Source organism: Cicer arietinum, chromosome 2 (assembly GCF_000331145.2).
Source record: "Cicer arietinum cultivar CDC Frontier isolate Library 1 chromosome 2, Cicar.CDCFrontier_v2.0, whole genome shotgun sequence".
Lineage (NCBI taxonomy): Eukaryota > Viridiplantae > Streptophyta > Magnoliopsida > Fabales > Fabaceae > Cicer > Cicer arietinum.
Genome location: NC_021161.2, coordinates 52,582,022 through 52,600,893, shown reverse-complemented (window position 1 = coordinate 52,600,893; position 18,872 = coordinate 52,582,022). Strand labels below are relative to the sequence as shown.

General features: G+C 31.9%; 2 protein-coding genes across 7 annotated transcripts; both read right to left on the bottom strand.

The window, feature by feature from the left end:
• Positions 1–154: 154 nt before the first annotated feature.
• LOC101500712 (chloride channel protein CLC-e) lies at positions 155–6,410 on the bottom strand. 5 transcript variants are annotated; one of them, XR_012161968.1, is made up of 8 exons: positions 6,024–6,410; positions 5,424–5,958; positions 4,669–5,135; positions 3,494–4,060; positions 2,691–2,893; positions 2,163–2,212; positions 960–1,093; positions 155–438 (listed from the first exon to the last, which is right to left on the bottom strand). XR_012161968.1 is itself a non-coding variant. In XM_027332147.2 (6 exons), exons 1-6 carry the CDS (start codon positions 6,315–6,317, stop codon positions 408–410), a joined length of 2,097 nt encoding a protein of 698 aa, XP_027187948.1. In that variant the 5' UTR covers positions 6,318–6,408; the 3' UTR covers positions 155–407. The 5 variants fall into 5 exon arrangements, 2 of the variants coding, with proteins under 2 accessions (XP_027187948.1, XP_004491649.1); XR_012161969.1 differs by having other exon boundaries at positions 3,494–4,048; positions 6,024–6,408; XR_012161970.1 differs by lacking the exon at positions 2,163–2,212.
• Positions 6,411–8,430: 2,020 nt separating this feature from the next.
• Positions 8,431–17,407, bottom strand: LOC101500177 (CMP-sialic acid transporter 4). 2 transcript variants are annotated; one of them, XM_004491590.4, is made up of 16 exons: positions 17,182–17,407; positions 15,825–16,064; positions 15,686–15,749; positions 15,543–15,600; positions 15,286–15,397; positions 15,130–15,209; positions 14,880–14,955; positions 14,679–14,779; positions 14,254–14,325; positions 12,928–12,976; positions 12,787–12,828; positions 12,216–12,337; positions 11,922–11,981; positions 11,428–11,476; positions 9,200–9,294; positions 8,431–8,838 (listed from the first exon to the last, which is right to left on the bottom strand). In XM_004491590.4, the coding sequence occupies exons 2-16, from the start codon at positions 15,849–15,851 to the stop codon at positions 8,787–8,789; spliced, it is 1,059 nt and encodes a 352-aa protein (XP_004491647.1). In that variant the 5' UTR covers positions 15,852–16,064; positions 17,182–17,407; the 3' UTR covers positions 8,431–8,786. The 2 variants fall into 2 exon arrangements, with proteins under 2 accessions (XP_004491647.1, XP_004491648.1); XM_004491591.4 differs by having other exon boundaries at positions 8,546–8,838; positions 17,102–17,349.
• Positions 17,408–18,872: the final 1,465 nt, after the last annotated feature.

Genomic DNA, 18,872 nt, shown 5'->3' with positions numbered 1-18,872 from the left:
ACAAAATTGAGTTTAAAATTGATTTCATAACCTTTTTCATGAATTATAACTTCTAATTAAAATTTTGAAACTTATTTTCCTTCTACAAAGTTAATTGAAAAATTATTTAACTAATGGAAAAGGATGAAAAACTTGTTAACAAAATACAAATTCATGAAGCAAATTTACAAAATTTATATTAGTATTTACAAATTCAAAAGTCGTATTACCAAGAGTTACAAACCAATGTGAAATAAATACAGAACAAATTTACTTTATCATTACAATCAGTCTCCATCGGTGGCATATGAGCAATATTTTGACCTTTTCCACCATCCAACCACAGAACTAAATGGCATCGTGTTTAAGGCAGATAATAGAAATTTATCAAAAGGAAGTCAGGGAGGATCAAGTGCTAGCGTGGAATATCAGTTGAGGGACTGTCTTGTGGCCAAAGCACTGCATTTAACAGCAAAAAGTAGTAATTAAGTAGAGGTATACCGTACTAACAGAAAAGCATCTTAAGTGAAAGCCTGAAATTCAGAACGACTCTCCTAACTTCTTACTACATTTCCAACATAAAGTTGCTCCGAAATTACTGAATAACTTATACATCTTTTTACGTCTTTTTACGTCCGTATTTGAAACATTTGTTTCCTAAATTATTTTCTAAGAAGGATTCGTCTTTATTTCATTGTGAAACTTGTGAATTTGCTAAACATCATTGTTATTCTTTTTCTACACAACCATAAAAACAATCAAAACCGTTTGCAGTTATTCATAGTGATGTTTGGGGTCATAATAGAATAAACACTTTTTCTAATAAAAAATGGTTTATAACTTTTATTGATGATCATACTATAATTTGTTGGGTTTATCTATTGAAAGAAAAATCAGAAGTTGGATCCAATAGGTAATCCAACACATTGGTCTAATTATGTGTCATACTCAAAATTGTCTTCTTCATTTGTTGCATTTACCTCTAAGTTGTCTGCTGTGGAAATTCCAAAAAATATACAAGAGGCTCTAAAAATTCCAAGGTGGAAGGAAGTTGTTGTTCTTAAGGAGATGAGAGCTCTTGAGAAGAATCAAACTTGGAGAGTCATGACGTTACCTACATGAAAGAATATTGCTGGCTGTAAATGGGTATTTGCTGTGAAGTATAATTCTGATAACACAGTTCAAAGATACAAGGCACGTTTGGTTGCTAAAGGGTTTACTTAGACATATGACATTGATTACTTAGAGACTTTTGCTCCTGTTGCCAATTAAACACTATTAGTCGGCCTGGCTTTGAAGATAAGTTTGGTTCAAATGTGTGCAAACTACAAAAACTCCTTTATGGTCTCAAGCAATCCCCAAGGGCTTGGTTTGAAAAGTTCACTCGGTCTGTCAAAAGGCAAGGATATATTCAAGGACAATCAAACCATAAGTTGTTCATGAAGTTCTTTAATGTTGGTAAAGTTGCAATTCTAACTGTATATGTAGATGATATTGTTCTCACAGGAGATGACATTGTTGAGATGGAAAAATTGAAGAAAAATTTGACAAAAGAATTTGAGATCAAAGATTTAGACGCGCTTAAATATTTTCTTGGTATGGAAGTTGTTCGCTCAAAGAAGGAAATTATTGTTTCTCAAAGGAAATACATCATAGATCTCTTGGAAGAAACTGAGATGAGTGGGTGTAGACCATCAGATACTCCTATGGAATTAAATTAAACTTTGAGAGAAAGGCAATGTTCCTGTTGAAGTTGGAAGATACCAGAGGTTGGTTGAAAAACTTATTTATCTAGCCCACACTAGACCTGACATCGCTTTCTCTGTGAGTGTTGTAAGCCAATTCATGCATTCTCCCTATGAAGAACACTTGGAGGCAGTTTATCGGATCTTGAGGTACTTGAAATCTAATCATGGAAAGGGTTTGTACTTCAAGAAAACTAATGACATAGAAGTTTCTATATTTACAGATGCTGATTGGGCGGAATCAGTTACTGATAGAAAATCCACTACTAGATATTGTGTCTATGTTTGGGGAAATTTAGTCACTTGGAGAAGTAAGAAACAAGGGTTTGTTGCTCGAAGCAGTGTAGAAGCCGAATTCAGAGCAATGGTTCAAGGAATCTGTGAACTTTTGTGGATTTGTAAACTCTTGGACGAACTGAAAATGAAAGTTGACTTAACCTTAAAAAAAATTTGCGATAGCAAAGCAGCAATAAGTATAGCTCGCAACCCTGTACAACATGATAAAACCAAGCACATTGAAATTGACTGTCATTTCATAAAAGAAAAAATTGATGCTAAAATTATATGTCTGCCATTTGTGATTTTCAATTTGGCAAGACCCAATTTTGGGCGACCTATAGCCAAGTTGGGCATGACAGATATCTATGCACCAACTTGAAAGGGGGTGTTGAAGAATCAAGGAAAATCAGATTTGATTCTCTTTTATTTTATATTACTCTGTTTATTTTTATTTTATGATTCTATCATTATTACTCAATATTACTATTGTAATTTTTTTTTCTATATAAACAGCTTAGAGATGTAGTAATAAAATATGAAAGTATTTTTCCTTTTACTTTCTTTAAATAAATTTGCAAAATAAATATGTTTGAGGAAAGATGTATTTCCTGGATTACTAAACAAGTTTTATCAAAGAGAGCATAATCTCCATAGAGATAAATCATGGGGAAAAAAATGAAAGAATACCTGTATGTTAGACTGATACTATCCAGGTCTAATAGGCCAACTGGATAAGTTCTTTCATAGATATTCTTCACAACTGGAACTTGATTGACTCCGTGTTCCTTCATAATCATTTGAGCATGATGGAGTTCCATATCAGGAGCAACTGTACATGGTACAGTACATATTCCACCATTTAAAATGCATAATTCAGAAACTAAAGTTTCCTGTTACAGAAAGAACCAAATAGTCAGATTTGTAAAGCTACAGTGAAGTAGTTTAGTTCAGCTCTTGTTTTAGCAGTATATATTGATATAGTTAAAGGCCCCACCGAGCTATACCATGAGCCATATTTCTGACTCATTTGAGCTTATTCAAGCAATCACAGTGGCCAAACTCTCATTTCATAGAGACCAGATAGATAACCATTTTTTCCTTTGAAATTTACTTGTACAATGGTACCTAATGTTTATGCATGAAATCCTTCAATACGATGCAACAAATTTATATTATCTTCAAGAAATAAATCCACAAGGCCCATTTTAAGTGCGTGCTTGTGCTTTCCAGGTTACATTACATGTATAGAGAATTGACGTTTATTATATGAACATTTGGATGAAATGTAATGAATAATGGTTTTCAATCATAAGAGGTTAACTGTGCAATTTCTTCAGAACTTAGTTCCCCTGTTATAAATATCATCAAAAGTGTCTATCAACCGCAATTGATGTATAAATTTAGCTTGCACTTGTGAATAATCTAGGTTGCCAAAAAGGTTGCAAAACTATAATAATATCACATCCAATTGAGATTAAACTTTCTTGTACCTTTGGATTTTGGCTTCCAACTTTTGCAGATTTTCCATACTTTTTAATGTCTCTTAGTGTCAATAAACCAATCAAAGTATCATCAGTATCAACAATTACCGCACAAGACTGTTTCTCTACAAGCATGAGATCTATTACTTTCGTAAGCTGTGTGCACATTGAAACTATCACATATCTTGTCTTCATGGCTTCCGAAACAAATGTTCTCCTTACATAGTGTGCAGTTTCATCATTATTATCCTCTATACTAAGAGAACTTTCCACTTGACACAAATTATTCAAATATGACACACCTTCAGCAAAGGTATTACCAGTAGATGACTCAATTGAAGCAGATATTTCTGGAAGTGAAGAAGAATTTGAGTTTTGTATCTTCAACTTTTCTCTATCCCTTTCATCACCTTTCTTTGTCTGTACAGATGAAATCCATGAAGACAAGCCTACTGCTCCAAGTAGTGGTAGAACAATCCTATAGTCCTGTGTCAATTCAAACAGAAGCAGAACTGCAGTAAGTGGTACTTGGCAAACTCCTGCAAGAGTCGCAGCCATTCCAACCTGCAAAACGAACTGTAATATGATCATCCATGCCACACCAGCTTCTTTTCCTGAACATTTGCGAAGGACAGATGAAATTATATACTCAAGCTTTCAGTCCCTAACCCCTTCTACATCTTCTTTTAAGCTGATACCTATTCTTACAAGACTTATTCCGACCCAACAAATTTAAGTGTAGTAGTATTCCAACATAGACAACCATACGCTGCAACCTTAAAGACCAAAGAATTTCCAAAATTTGTTTTGATCTCACAACTGGACCAGGAAGCTACTTGAACCATACAAAATAATGTTTTGTATCATCGAACCACCTATCAGATTATACCAAAATAATGTTTTAAAACCCAAAGATTTCAACAAGGTATTAGAGTAGTATTATCTTTTATGATTTGTCCTACGCTATTACTCCCTCCGTCCCACAATAATTGTCCAGGAAAGAACTAAAGATAAAGGACTTAAATGTCAAATTAGTAAACCTTACGGTCCTCTAGGAAAAGGCTCATTTGTACATCCATGGAAGTCATATTGGAAAGATCAAATTGATCTCCCATCCCAAAGAGGAAAAAAAAAAGATAATGAAATGCCTAAAAATTATATAGCCAAATAGGAAAGAATAGTACCAGGCCGTAAGCTTGTGGTGATGCCACTTCCAACACAGAGAGGTTAATCACAGAATTGGAGTGAGCAACAGTGAAAGCAATTAATTTTCCATAAGCCATCCCAGTTGCACCACCAATAAAGAGAGATGGAGCATAATAGCCTCCCACAAATCCTGAAGCACGACACAGAGAAGTTGCAACTATCTTGGCAGCTATTAGCTGAAGCAATAGGTCAGTAGAGAGGCCTTTAACAAATGGCTGAGATTCTAACAAAATGTCCACATTCTCAAAACCCCAGTAGAGGATTTCAGGATATACCAATGCTATCAATCCAACTGATAAACCTCCCAATATGGGGAATGAAGCCGTTGGCATGCCAGTGGCCTTGTGAAGATTGTCAAATATGGTCAACATATATGATGTGCACCAAGATAGGGTCAATGATACCAGGCCACATAAAATACCCAGCAATAAATACAGAGGGAGCTCTGAAATCAAATTGAATAATCAATCTCATCTCACAGTATCAAATTGAAAAATGTACAAAGAAATCAAATCAGCTTTCGTTTTCTGGAAATTTAGAATCATCATATCAATAGAAGAATAGTTTACCCAGTTTGTGATTCACAGATACGCACTTACTACTGTAAAGCAAGCGTAAGTGTAAATTTGTTTTATACATATGATAATGGCAGGGAGAATTACTAGTAGGGAAATGAATAAGAAAAAAAATGATGTAAAAGGAAAGAAAAGAAAATTATGAATGTTGAGGTTACCAGCAGGAGAACGAAAGTCATAGTCTGGAACTTTAAAGGCTGGTTGAGAGCCAAGGCCAATCTCAGAAATAACAGAAGCTATGACAGCACTAAGAATGACGGTGGAAGTAGTATTGGTAAGTGATAAAGATGAATTTGAATTGGATGGCCACAAGATAGACTCTACAGCAAAAAAAGAACCAGCAACGGCAGCATTGAAACCGGCAGAGAGGCCGGCAGCAGAACCAGCAGCGAGAAGGGGAATGATTGTGGAAGAAGTGAAGAAAGGAGTTGATGCAATCCATTTGGCAATGGACTTTCCAATATCAACGCTGGGACCCTCAGGACCTAAGGAATTACCAGTTCCTAAAGTAACAGAAGCTGCAATAGCCTTTAAGAATGGATTGGAGTTGGAAATGAGTTTGAGAAGAGAGACAACAACACCTCCAAATGCTGGAACAAGTATTACCCTTTTCCATCTAATAGGCGATTCTCTCAACCATGATGCGCCTCGATTGGGGATCCCATCCCACAACAAATCACGAATTTCATGAACCTGAAATCCAATTCAATTTTCAAAATGGAATCAAATCAATCAAATCAATTAACAAAACAACTTACAACATTGTTGAACAGCACTACAGCAACGCCTGTTAGTAGACCAACCAAGCATGAAGATATTATTCCAGAATTTTTAATCCATTCAACTTGTTGTTGTGGTTGTTGTTCTGGAGGAGGAGGAGAAGGAGAAGAAGAAAAAGAATTTTTAGCAACAGAAAAGCTACGCAGCCTGGTTCCGCCATTTGTAATAGTAAAGTTGCAGTTTGCGGTGAAAGAATAAGAGGAAGAACGTGTCAGTGTAACTACTGCAGCTTGATGCAGCTGCCAACCAACCGCGCATCCCAAACCAACCATTTCTCACTAACACATAATAATATTCCATCATCTTCCCCCGCCATTCCACTATAACATACAACATCATTATCACTCAAATCTCATTCTCATTCTCATTTATTCTCCAATTTTTTTATTTATTATTTCGAATACCCAATCTTATCCCATTTTTTTATTGGTATTAAAACAGATATAATTAACTCCTACAATTTGTGGAAATTTAGATACAAATAATTAATTTAAATTTAATGTATTTTTTTAATTTATATTATTTTTTCTTTAATTTAATGTATTCTTTTTTCAATTTAATATATTTTTATTATTAAAATTAATATTATTATTATTATTCAAATTAAAATGAATTTCTAGTAGTTTATTAAAAATATTTATTTTTTTAAATAAAATAATTTTTATTTAATCAAACGAAATACAAAATAATGGTAAATTTGTAAGAATATGTGATAAACACACTCATACTCCACTAAATAACTTTTTTTTTTAAATCTAAAAAAAAATATTTAAATTCATAAAATGTTTTTTTTTAAATCCTTAATAAATGTTCAAAATTCATTAAAATTTTTAAACAAAATCCATAAAATTAATTATTATCTTCAATATAATGCATATTTCATCAAATTCATAACTTAAATTTTTAAATAAAATCATACTTTCATTCTTTATTTGATGTTGTTAGAGATGAAAGTATGAGTTTATTTGAATATTTGAGTTATGCATTTGATGAAATTTGTATTATATTGAAGATGATAATTAATATTACGGGTTTTACTTGAAAATTTTGATGAATTTTTTGAATTTTTATAAATAAAAAAAAGGTTAACATTCTTGAAATTTTAAAACATAAAAGATTAAATTATCACTTAATATAAAAATTAATGACTAAATTGGGAAGAAAAAAAGAGAAAAACTAAAACGTTAACTGAAAAATTAAATTAAGAATCACAAATGCTATTTAATCAAATTTCTTTTATTATTGTTACTATTTGCGACTTTTGTGTATGCAAGACCGATATCTCCCTCTTTTGTTCTCACTAAATGTGTTTGTTATGTTTGAATTAACCGTGAGATTTGACTTACTTGTTGTTTTTTTATATTATGATTTGTTCTATATATTAAGGATATGTTCTTGTATCGGTACAATTTATTTCTCCACACATATTAAGAGCATATCCTTAATGTATAAAACAAATTATGATATGTTATATATATTATGATATAGAATTCTTGTTTCAAAAAATGTGAAATTTAGTGAGAACAAAAGAGGGAAATATCGGTCTTGCATACACAAAAGGATATGAAATTTAGTGAGAACAAAAAATGTAACTTACAATATGAAATTAGGATGTATGTTTGGATAACCATAAATTTCACATCTACAATAGCAACTTTTTTTGTTTAATAAACATATTTGATTTATTAGGTTCTTTACTCGCATTTTAATTCAAATTCAGTTATATGTTTTTTTTTATCATTGTTCAATTCCTAACAATAGATTGGTCCCAAAATAACATATCTAACCACAATTGAAGAATTTATCCCCTTTCATTCTTCATTTGGTTTTTTTTATATTATATAAATAAATTGCCAACATGACGATTCCAATCTAATCCCCTTATCTCATTCGCCTCTATACTATAAGAAGAATATCCTGTAAGCATTTCCTTCCACGTAATGTGTTTATAGATATTTTAATTTAATTAAATCAACAAAATGACAATATCACTATTCAACTCAAAGTGATAAAATACAGAATTCAATTTGATTAAAAAAGTAATACAAAAATCAATAAAACTCTTGAAGACAAGAAGCATCAAATATTTGTAGCTGAAGTCTTACAGATTGTATACTTTTGATAGAGTTAAGTGGGTTGAAATATGAACTCATCATGTTTCATTCATATAGAATATGAATGTTTAAGAATAAGTCGTTATCCATAAAAGATCATGCAAGTGAGATCTACTGTCATTGAACATGTAATTGATGGTTAGACTTGCATAAATAATTAGATTGCTCTCAGAACATGTTTAAAAATCATATTGGTGGGAAACCAAAAGTCACTTTGAACGGTAACTTCTAATCTTGATTCTAGACAAGTTTATTGAATATATAGAAAACATTCAATACTAAATGTCGTTGATTGTTAATGGAAACAATATATAAATACACAGTCACACACGCAGAAGCATATTGCTTAATAATAGCATAGCTTAAACCTTTTTAACAAAAATATATGGGAGAAGGGGGTTTATTTCGTTTTAAAGGCAATGAATAAGCTCTGGTAAGAGCTTCTAGTGGGGACTGCATATCACCTTTCAAGAACCAGGTTCCATCATTGTTGAGATACACCGAATATGGATTTCAAAGTATACACTGACATAACTAATAGTTTCAAAATAACATTTGAAATTAGCCTAATCAACAATGGATAAAAAAAAAATCTAGTGTCCGAAAAATAGAGGGCAGAAGTCATAGTCATCTTTGCATCTTCCCAGCAGAGTGAAGATAAATTGCAACAGAGACAACACTGTAAACATATTTAACAAATATTCATTCAAGAGAACAAAGGGTTATATTATTTCATGCAAGATTAGAAAATGAAGCATTGAAAGCTATTGCCCTGTGCCATGCACAAGAAATTGAAGTGTTTCAAAATCTTACGCAAGTTAGCATTAAGAGCCAACAAAACCCTAATCATAAAAGAAGAAGAAAAAAGGAGCCAACCAAACACTCAATAGTTTTTAACATTTTAATTTCAGATGATACACTGTGATTAAATTGATTGTCTCTGTTAATCCCTATTTGATGCATGTGAAATGCTTGGTCATTGGAAGAAAAACACAACCATAGGACATGCAAGCCAGTTCATGATATGATTAACAACTTACATTGTTCCAAGGAAGAAGGCTAGGGAGAGATGGAAGCCAAAAAGGAATACAGAAACAACTGCTGTAAGAAGCATTGCCACTGAAGTAGAATACACCTGCGTAAATTGCAAAGTTAATCATAAATTTGAATTTCATTTCAATTTTCAAAGAGGCTTTTTCTTGTGCTAATAAACTATGAAAAACAATTATAAGCACACATATAGATTGCATTTGATGCTAAACGTTCATCATAATGCAGCTCCATACAATTAAATAAAAAAGGGATAAAAAATAGCAGCTAATAATTTGACTATTTATAAGATCAACAAGCATCGGACTAAAATAGAGACAACCTACAAAAAGGTTATTTTGGATCTAGCATGTATTATTATAGAAAGTAATAGAATTATACTTTCATGTCTTATTACTACAATCGTAGATTGTTTATATAGAAAAAGAAATTACAATAGTAGTTGCCCCATTAATTAGGACTAATAATTAGAGATCAAATATACTAAAAATAGAGAGAATAAAATATAATAAAATCACAGAGAATCCAATCATAATTTTCACAATTCTCCTATGATTATCATATGAATTATTCCAACATAAGTGTTGAAGTTGTAGGATTTTAGAGAAAATGAGGAGAGAAAATAATAAAAGTTTGAATATTATTGATAATAGCTTAATGCTAACTTGATTACAAAAGATTCAATACTAATCTCTATTTATAGAGAAACATAGACTCAATCCTAAATCAGGAATAAATCATAATAATAATGAGAGATATTCTAAAAAATCTCTATGATTATAAATTGATCTTAGGAAATAACTTAAGATACTCTAATATAATATAATAGATATTATAAGATATTTTCTAATATTCTAACACTCCCCCTCAAGCTAAAGCTTGTTACAAGAAAACAATGTTTGGCTCCGCAAAATAATAAAAAAAGATGGAAAGACAACTCAGGGATGCAGGTGAAGTCGGAGAGAATTGCTATAAATACAGTCTAACCAGATAGCCAGAATGATCATCAGCATGAGAGAAATTCATGGCAAGCAATTGAACAAAGCAAAGTTCGTCCTTCTAAAAAACTGAATTTGGAAGCTTCAAACTAATAATATCAGAGACTCAATATTTAAACTTGAATTTGATTCAAGGAGAGAGAGACATGCTTCAGGGAGAGAAAGGCAAAGTCAATACATCTGGGACAAAACTAGGGCCAATGTATCTGGGACAAATTGTCAAACTGTATTCATGTGGCTCTAAAGAAAAAACATAAAACAGATCTAGAACCAAGAAGGAAAACTCAATCTAGACGACTGAAACATTATGCAAGAAGGCAGACATACGCGCCTGAGCTCGAGGCTGTTGGTGGTGGCGCGTGAGATGAACACGGCGGATCTTGGAGGCACATGAGCTGCGTGGAGCGACTTTTGACCTAAAAGAAATCTGAGTTGTGTAGATTGGGAGATTCCGCACACAATGAAAGTGGTTGTGTCGGAAAACTTTTCCAGCAGCGACGACATGCAGCAGTAGCAGACAAGGCAACAGCGACGACATGCAGCAGCAGATCTACTCGCATGAGAGATTAGTAGCGCGTGTGACAGCTTTTGGCGACGAGTTTTCAGACATAACCTAATCTAGAGATGACTGCTATTCGCAGGAAAATTTGTTGAAAATAGTAGCAGCGGCGGCAGTAGCGAATTGAATGGAAAACGAGTGAAACGTGTCGGAAATAGGAATGATGGAAAAGAGAAACTATGATTATATTCCCTAACTGTTGGGAACTCGGCAGCGGAATAGAAGCTGAATCGTTCAAGGAGGATCGAAATAGGCTCTAGATACCATGTTGAAGTTGTGGGATTTTAGAGAAAATGAGGAGAGAAAATAATAAAGATTTGAATATTATTAATAATAGCTTAATGCTAACTTGATTACAAAATATTCAATACTAATCTCTATTTATAAAGAAACATAGATTCAATCCTAAATCAGGATTAAATCATAATAATAATGAGAGATATTCTAAGATATCTCTATGATTATAAATTGATCATAGAAAATAACTCAAGATACTCTAATATAATATAATAGATATTACAAGATATTTTATAATATTCTAACAATAAGAAATGCCATAATCTTAATTATACTATTGGATGTTTCAAATTCCAGACGCGTGTAAATATTCAGTCGTAGAAAATAGAAATATCATAATACAAAGTCATAATCTCAGTCTTACCTTCACAATGTTGTCAGCATACTTCATTACCATTGATACAGCAATTCCACTGTCAAAAACAAGAAGAGATCAGAAAATTCAGATAAAATATTTTTTTCCTGTGCAGTGGAGAGGCAAAGACGAGAGGAAGTAGATAAAAATTGAAATAAGTGCTTTGTCGTGTATTTGGCACTTGGTCCTTCTGAGATTTGCACATTCACTGTTTCATCAACCATATCAAAACTTAATGTTGTTTCATCCCTTTTGCTTCCCATACTTCACATCACAAGTAACCATCATTTCAGGAACAAACAGAAGAAGCAGCCAAAAAGTGAGGAAATAAATGACTAAATCACATTACAACTTCTCTATCACATGTCAAATTTCCCTGCTATATTATCCATGTCAGCGGACTTGATCTCAGTCTAAAAACTAGATATGCAATTATGAATAGTAATCAAATAAAATCTCCCAGCGTTCAAGAAATATTTTAAACCTCATCAGTTGACATTTACCTGAGAGCATGGTTGAAAATCATGAGAAAGGTAATGAATGAATATCCATGAAAAAATCCCCTGCATATACATCATAATATAGGAAATAAGGAACATATTATTGGCAGGACATTTTACGCCTTATAGTTACAATGGCAAAAAGTCTTTTCTTTAGTTTGGCGCTTGACTTTGTGTTATCCAAGTTCAATGAGAAGGAATAATATATATATATATATTGACAACATAGGAACTAAATAGTTAGAAAAGACCAAAATATACTACAAAACTAAAATCTGAAAGAAGAGCTCAAATTACTTGTTCATCACTGCATCAAAATCTTGAACCAATATTGCAACAGCATTGAAGCCCATCCCAAAGACATACAACCAGAAGTTTTGAACATTTATGTTCCGTGAAGGACGCTTTTTGATAATTGCCTGCCAATGTTAAAAAAAAAAAAAGAGATGCTAAGCCATGATTGTACAATAAGAGTTCTTATTCAGTGCTATAGTAAATAATAAGAGAGCTCAAAAACCATATTCTAAGCAGACTAATCAAATATAACTCAAGCATTAATAAGTTCAGATCAACAACAACAATCAAGCCTTATCCCTCTAAGCAGGGTCGGCTACAAGAATTAAATGACGCTATAATGTTATGTCATATAGCATTAAGAAACTCATAAACAAATTCAATAATTTGAACTTGATACAAAAGGGGTTTGAATTTTGAACAATTCAAAAGCCAAATATTCCATACAGTTTTAACATAGTCTATGAGTCAAAAGAAGTCAACGGTACAGAGTACAAATTTGGCAGTGGATTGAAGTCGGCAATCATTAAAGAAACCTCAGGAGATTAATGCAACTGCTCTTAATTCAAATCACCTCAGTATATACTCCTGCAAAACCACTTAAGAGAGCCATGACCTGAAAAGCAAAAGCTCGGCGTGATCATTTCACCCAAAAAATTAGTCTTCACTGCTTTACATATTTAATGTCAGAGTACCACAAATATAAGCAACTCACGATTGCCATCACCCAACCTTGAACGGGAGTTTGAAGAACGTGATCAGAACTGAAAAATCAATTCAGACAAATTTAACAAATTATCAATAAAACATTGAACTTGTACCATATTTTTATGTTGCTAAAAGAAGCGCTTAAACAGGAAAGGAAAAAAGAGAGAGAAAATAAAAGATACTTAGACGTATAGAATACCAAATTAATATGGTGTATCATGATGTGATACAAGGATGACTGTTAATCCCTTATTTTGACAGTGCATAATATTCTAGGGCGACAATTAATCTCTAGTACAAAAGCATGTACATATAAACTAATAGAAATAGTCTTCTGAAGCCAAAGAGCTACAGACTACAGGTACATAAACAGATTGCTTATAGTACAAGAACACATTACATATAAAATAATAGAAATAATCTTCTGAAGCCAAAGAGCTACTACTTATAGGTACATAAACAGATTGCTTATATTAATTTTATCTGGTACCAAGGTCCACTAAAAAACTTTCACCTTTCTGGAAGCTGTAAACGTTATAATATTAGGATTCTTAACTCTTTAGAAGCCTTATGCACAATACTCTTAAATAAATGTGCTAGGGTTAAACTAGTAATAATTTATTAGTACTTGACCTAGAATATTGGCAGAAATAAGAAATAGATTAGCATTATGTACACACCGCACCATCAGAGCCATGATATCGTTCAAAATTCTTTTTCTACCTTTCGCTCATTTCCACTTTTTCCCTATAGTTTCACAAGTAATCTTCCAAACAGACAGTGAAATTGATAAAGGAAAGACAGTAGGATCCAAAATCAGAAACTGGGGAATAGACTTGCAAGCATAAACATTGCATCCTTCTATCTGGCAAAGTCAAAGTGCGAAAAAGAATTACAAATTCCCTAGATCAAAATCAGATATAGGGGCCCAAGTGAAAGGATGATAGAAACAAGGAGGAAATATCAGAGAAAAAATGTCCCTATGTAACAGTCTTCCCAAAACCAAATACAAGAACCATAAATTTTCAGAAAAAAAATATATAAAAAAAGGGCCAGGAGAATCTTTGATCCCCAATATTATGAATGGTACATGCAAAGATCTGTTAATTGAATATCATATATTTTCTAGTAATGATCATGTCGATTCCATAACAAACCTATTATTTATGATTCGTTTGTTTGTTAGATCACAGTTTGTGCTGAAAAATTTCATTGGCATGTATATTAATAGATAGATATCATCTATAGAACAGGATCAGGAGCCTAATCAGATCAATAATATACTAATAAAAAAGTGATGGCTACATGGCATGTTTTTTAGTAGTCTTCTTACTTTGAATTCAACTGAGCTGTAGTGCACCCAGCAGTTAGTAGAACAAAAGCAGCCCACTGAATCTCACTTAACCTGAAATGTAATAAGAACACAATGATAAACAGCCTCCCGAACCATGAATTTTGATGATGTAGTCAACAATATCAATAATTTATCAGTCTTTAGGATTACATTAATTTCCTCAGAAGATAGAATATTAGCATTGGTTATTTTCAAATAACATTCCATAACACGATGAACAAAAAATTGAATGACAGTAAGAAGGATGGAGAGGGGGCATTCATGTTCATCTGTGGTCCACATCGAGACTTAGTATACAGAGGATACGACATTCCCTTGGTCCATCACAGGCATTTACAATGAAGAAAGGTGAATTGAAAATTACTTTTTACTAGTTTAAGAAACAAGAACTATAAGGGTCTAACCTTCTCTTAAGTATAATTCTGTAGAGCACACCTGTACTGATAATATTGAAGTTCTTTAATATCTGATAGCCTGGAGCATCTACGTATGCAAATATGTAATACTGCCATAAAATTAAAAGTAAATACAATCATATTTCAGAAAGCATTAAAACAAAAATGTTGTAAAATAATCCCATTGTGACCATAACAAACATAACCAACCTGAAGCAAATTTTTGACAAGGTAAAGTGCTGCTGGGATAGGATACACTATAACTTCGTCTAATGTTGTAGTTAATCTAGGTTAAAGGGAGAATCGAGTTATTTAAAGTCATTTTCCATGCACAACATACAAGGAAAAAGATAAGAGTTGAATAATAAAATGAAGTTGCAAATACCTGAAGATAAAGAGAAGAATGAAAGTGATAAAAGATGACAAGCATAAAGAATAAACAAAGATGCAATATGACAACCTGTTATCCTCGGTGACGCCTTCTGTCCTCCATATTCTTGCCAAGGCGAGCAGGGATATAGCACATTTTAAGGTCTCGACCTATAAGCATAAGCATAATAATAAATGAATGAATAAAGAAAAGCGGGTTTGAAAGGAGAAAGTTGAAACAACATACCAAAAAGTTAGCAGTAGTGACACTATACTCATATTTGCCAGCTCTCTTGGACCAAACGATTAGAATGGCTTGCGAACTTGTAAGAATAGTCAGTGCACATGTAACCACTGACCTATATCATCGTTTAATTGAATCAACAGGGAAATTAATTAATTAATTAATTAAGAAATCAAACTAATAATTGTCCTCTCCTCTCATGTTGTTACTGTTACTGTTACTATATAGATAGATAGATAGATAAATGTGAAGACAATTACTTGCGCTTCCACTGTGCTTTCGTCCTGTGACTGTCTCCCACGGAAGAGGCCAAAGGGACTACAAGTACATAGCAAGCAAAATAAGAGAAGAAAATGATAGTGGAACGAACTAACCTTAGAGAACATAATAATACTATACATACCAGCGGCACCTGTAAGCAAAAATGATTTCTCAACGTCCTCAACCTCCACATCCCTATCTATATCCTAAATAAACAATGCAAAAATTACTTTAATATCATAAATTCAACAAATCAATCCTCAACAAATCAAAACACCCACCTCGTCTTTGATTTTCCTGTACTCCATTTGTATTCTTATTATAAATTATAATAATATCACACAACACACACTTCCTTTCTAGGAGCAGATCTACACTTTACTCCGAGTAAGTATGAATTGGACATTCACTTCACACTTCTTTTCCTTTCTTCAGTTTCAATAACAATAAACAGATCTCATTCCTGTCACTCTCACTATCCCTTTGTCGTGTTACTCTCGTCTTAGATTCCAGTAGTGTCTCTACATACAAAAAATACAAATATCAATTACAAAATTGCCTTACACAACTCATCACAACGTTTGGGCCTTCATCAACATTAATGGACCCATTTCAACGAATTATTTCTCGGTGTTTTACTTTTTGCACCCCAATACTCTCAATCGAACTTACAATGTTTTAATGTCTCAACTACCGATTTAACCCTCCAAAATTGCAATATAGTGTACGTTTAATTTGCTAAAGAATAGGGGACCATACATCACAGCTTGTTTTTATACCTTAATTGATTTAGAAGTCAATCATCGGACTAGACAAAACAAATAACTAAAAACAAATTTTTTTACCTCTACTAAAATCATGTTTCAAATATTTCTTCCAAGTATAAGCTATCAAAAATATTAAAATATTATTTTATTTTCTGCTTAAAAAAACTATTAACCCTCCCACTCTCTATTGTCTCTCCTTTTTCATCTTTCTATCTACTCTATTATGTCCAGTGGGCGGAGCTTGACCGATAATTTTGGGGTGGCCGACATAAAAACATCTGAACCTTATATGCAACATAAAACACTTATCTAAATCAATCAATTTTTTTACTCTTCTTTATTCTCACAAACTTATCTAAATCAATCAATTTAAGAAACATAAAACATCTTATATGCACAAAAAAAAAAACTAAAGCACTTTATATGGACAAAAAAACTCAAACAAAAATGCAACAAAACTCAAACACCTTCTATGTAACAAAAAAAATTCAAACACTATATGAACATAAAATCAAACAACTTATGTGCAACAAAAAAAACTCAAATACTTTATATAAACATAAAATCAAACACCTTATGTGCAATACAAAAACTCTAAACAAAAATCATAAATTGAAACTCTAAATCAAAATTTCAATTCCAAATCAAAGCTCCAAACTCAACAGTAACAAAATAAACTCTAAATTTCATGATAACTGAAGAACATAAGCAAAAAATTGCACTAACAAAATCAAAACTAACAAAATAGAAATCCGAATTCCAAATCAAAACTAACAAAAATCAGAACTAACAAAATAGAGAGGTGAACAGAGAGGCAAGAGCGACGAACAGCCACCGCCACGGAGGCAGTCAGGCAGAGGCGGCCACATACCCTCAGCGAGCAGAGGAGATTCGTGATCCGTAATCTGACAGAGAGGAATGTTGTAACTTGTAAGCAAAATGGAGAGAGATACGCGGATGGAAAAGAGAGAAACGCAGATGGAAAAGAGAGAAAAGGGGCTGGAAGAGAGAGGAAGAATGAGAAAACTGAACTAGGTACAAAGCTTCGCCCCTGATATGTCTCTCTCTTTATACTCTATTCCCCTCTCTTTCAACACAATGAGGTACAAAAAATTATATGTATTGTCTTATATTGTTGTGTCTAATATCAATTGTTTTGCAAATCAAATACATTCATATATATATATATATATATATGCTATTTTGATAAATCTAAATATACTTTTTGTAGTTTTACAGATTTAAGAGTAAAAAAAAACAAAGGGGAGTGAGTGAAAGATAAAAGTCATAAATTCCGAGGTTATTCAAAATGGTTATTAAATGTCGAAAAGATTTCTAAAAATAGTTACATTATTTCATGTAAAACAGCTATATGACATTCACATGTAATCTACATGAACTATTAATGTGTAGCTAAGTTAGTGTGTGGTGTTAAAAAAGAAATAATTAACAAAATGACTATTTTGGTGAATACACTTTAGCTTAAGTGGTATTCACTCATTTGTTAATTGTATTTAAAAACAAATCATTAATTGTTAATAACTTATTCATCCTAATTCTAATTTTTGTAATTGATTACTAAGCATATTTTTCTTATTTAAATTATTTGGTGCATCAAGATTCTATTTTAGACCTCTTTCTTTGGTGAACTAAACGATTAAGACCAAAAACTACTATTTTAAATGTTGGTTTATTCAATATATAAAAAATATAATTATCAAGACTTTGTATTTAGATTAAAAATTTGGATTCCAGAGAGAAAAAAATTAAGAGATCCATATGACACGTTTAAAAGAATTATAAACCATCTTTAATAAAGGTCAACCATGTAACCTAGTAGAAAGAGACCAATCCTAGTGAGATTAGGTTAAACCCACATGTAAACTATATAGTATATTTGATATGTGAGATTTTAAAAAAAATAAAATATTTGGCAAAAAGAGATAGACTACATACAATAGAAAAATATTTTTAAGTTTATCATGTTGGTTTACTTAATTAAATATAAATCAATTATTATTAATATTATTATTATTAATATTATTACTAATATTTTATGTATTTTAAATATATTAAGCTACATCAGTCTTTGACATACTATTATAAAATAAAATGTGATATAATTTTAGACTGTTTAAAACGTTATATTAAATATCAAAATAAAATTCAAATTTATTAACATATTAATATGTTCAGTTATTTATAAAAAATCACATCAATAACAATTTAAATGGTGTAACTCTCGTTAAAAAATAGTTAACTATATTTTTAAATAAATTTTGATTTTACGAGATATAACAAATTAAATCGAAGTTTAATATTTAAAAAATATAATTGAGTGAGATCTTAGAAAGTTAAAATGAATCTAACCAGCTTATTTTGATCCTAAGCAACGGAGACTCGTCATACTCATTTATTTATTACTCTTGGACTTGAGTTGGATCTAAGGTATTTACTTAGTTAGGGGTAAGAATGAATAAAATAAAATAAAGCAAGAGGGGTGGAAAATAGTAAAGAGTGAAGAGATTATTGACATTGACCCCACAGAAGGAATAAAACAGG

Bases quoted from the DNA above. Each gene is read 5' to 3' on its own strand.
- LOC101500712 (XM_027332147.2), bottom strand. From the start codon at position 6,317: ATGGTTGGTTTGGGATGCGCGGTTGGTTGGCAGCTGCATCAAGCTGCA. The intron at 5,959-6,023 runs GTAAGTTGTTTT...ATTGGATTTCAG, and splicing joins TAGTGCTGTTCAACAATGTT to GTTCATGAAATTCGTGATTT. The intron at 4,061-4,668 runs GTACTATTCTTT...ATCATATTACAG, and splicing joins CACCACAAGCTTACGGCCTG to TTCGTTTTGCAGGTTGGAAT.
- LOC101500177 (XM_004491590.4), bottom strand. From the start codon at position 15,851: ATGGAGTACAGGAAAATCAAAGACGAG. The intron at 12,829-12,927 runs GTGAGTTGCTTA...TTTGCTTTTCAG, and splicing joins AAGGTTGGGTGATGGCAATC to GTCATGGCTCTCTTAAGTGG. The intron at 12,338-12,786 runs GTGATTTGAATT...TAACATTGGCAG, and splicing joins TTGCAGGAGTATATACTGAG to GCAATTATCAAAAAGCGTCC.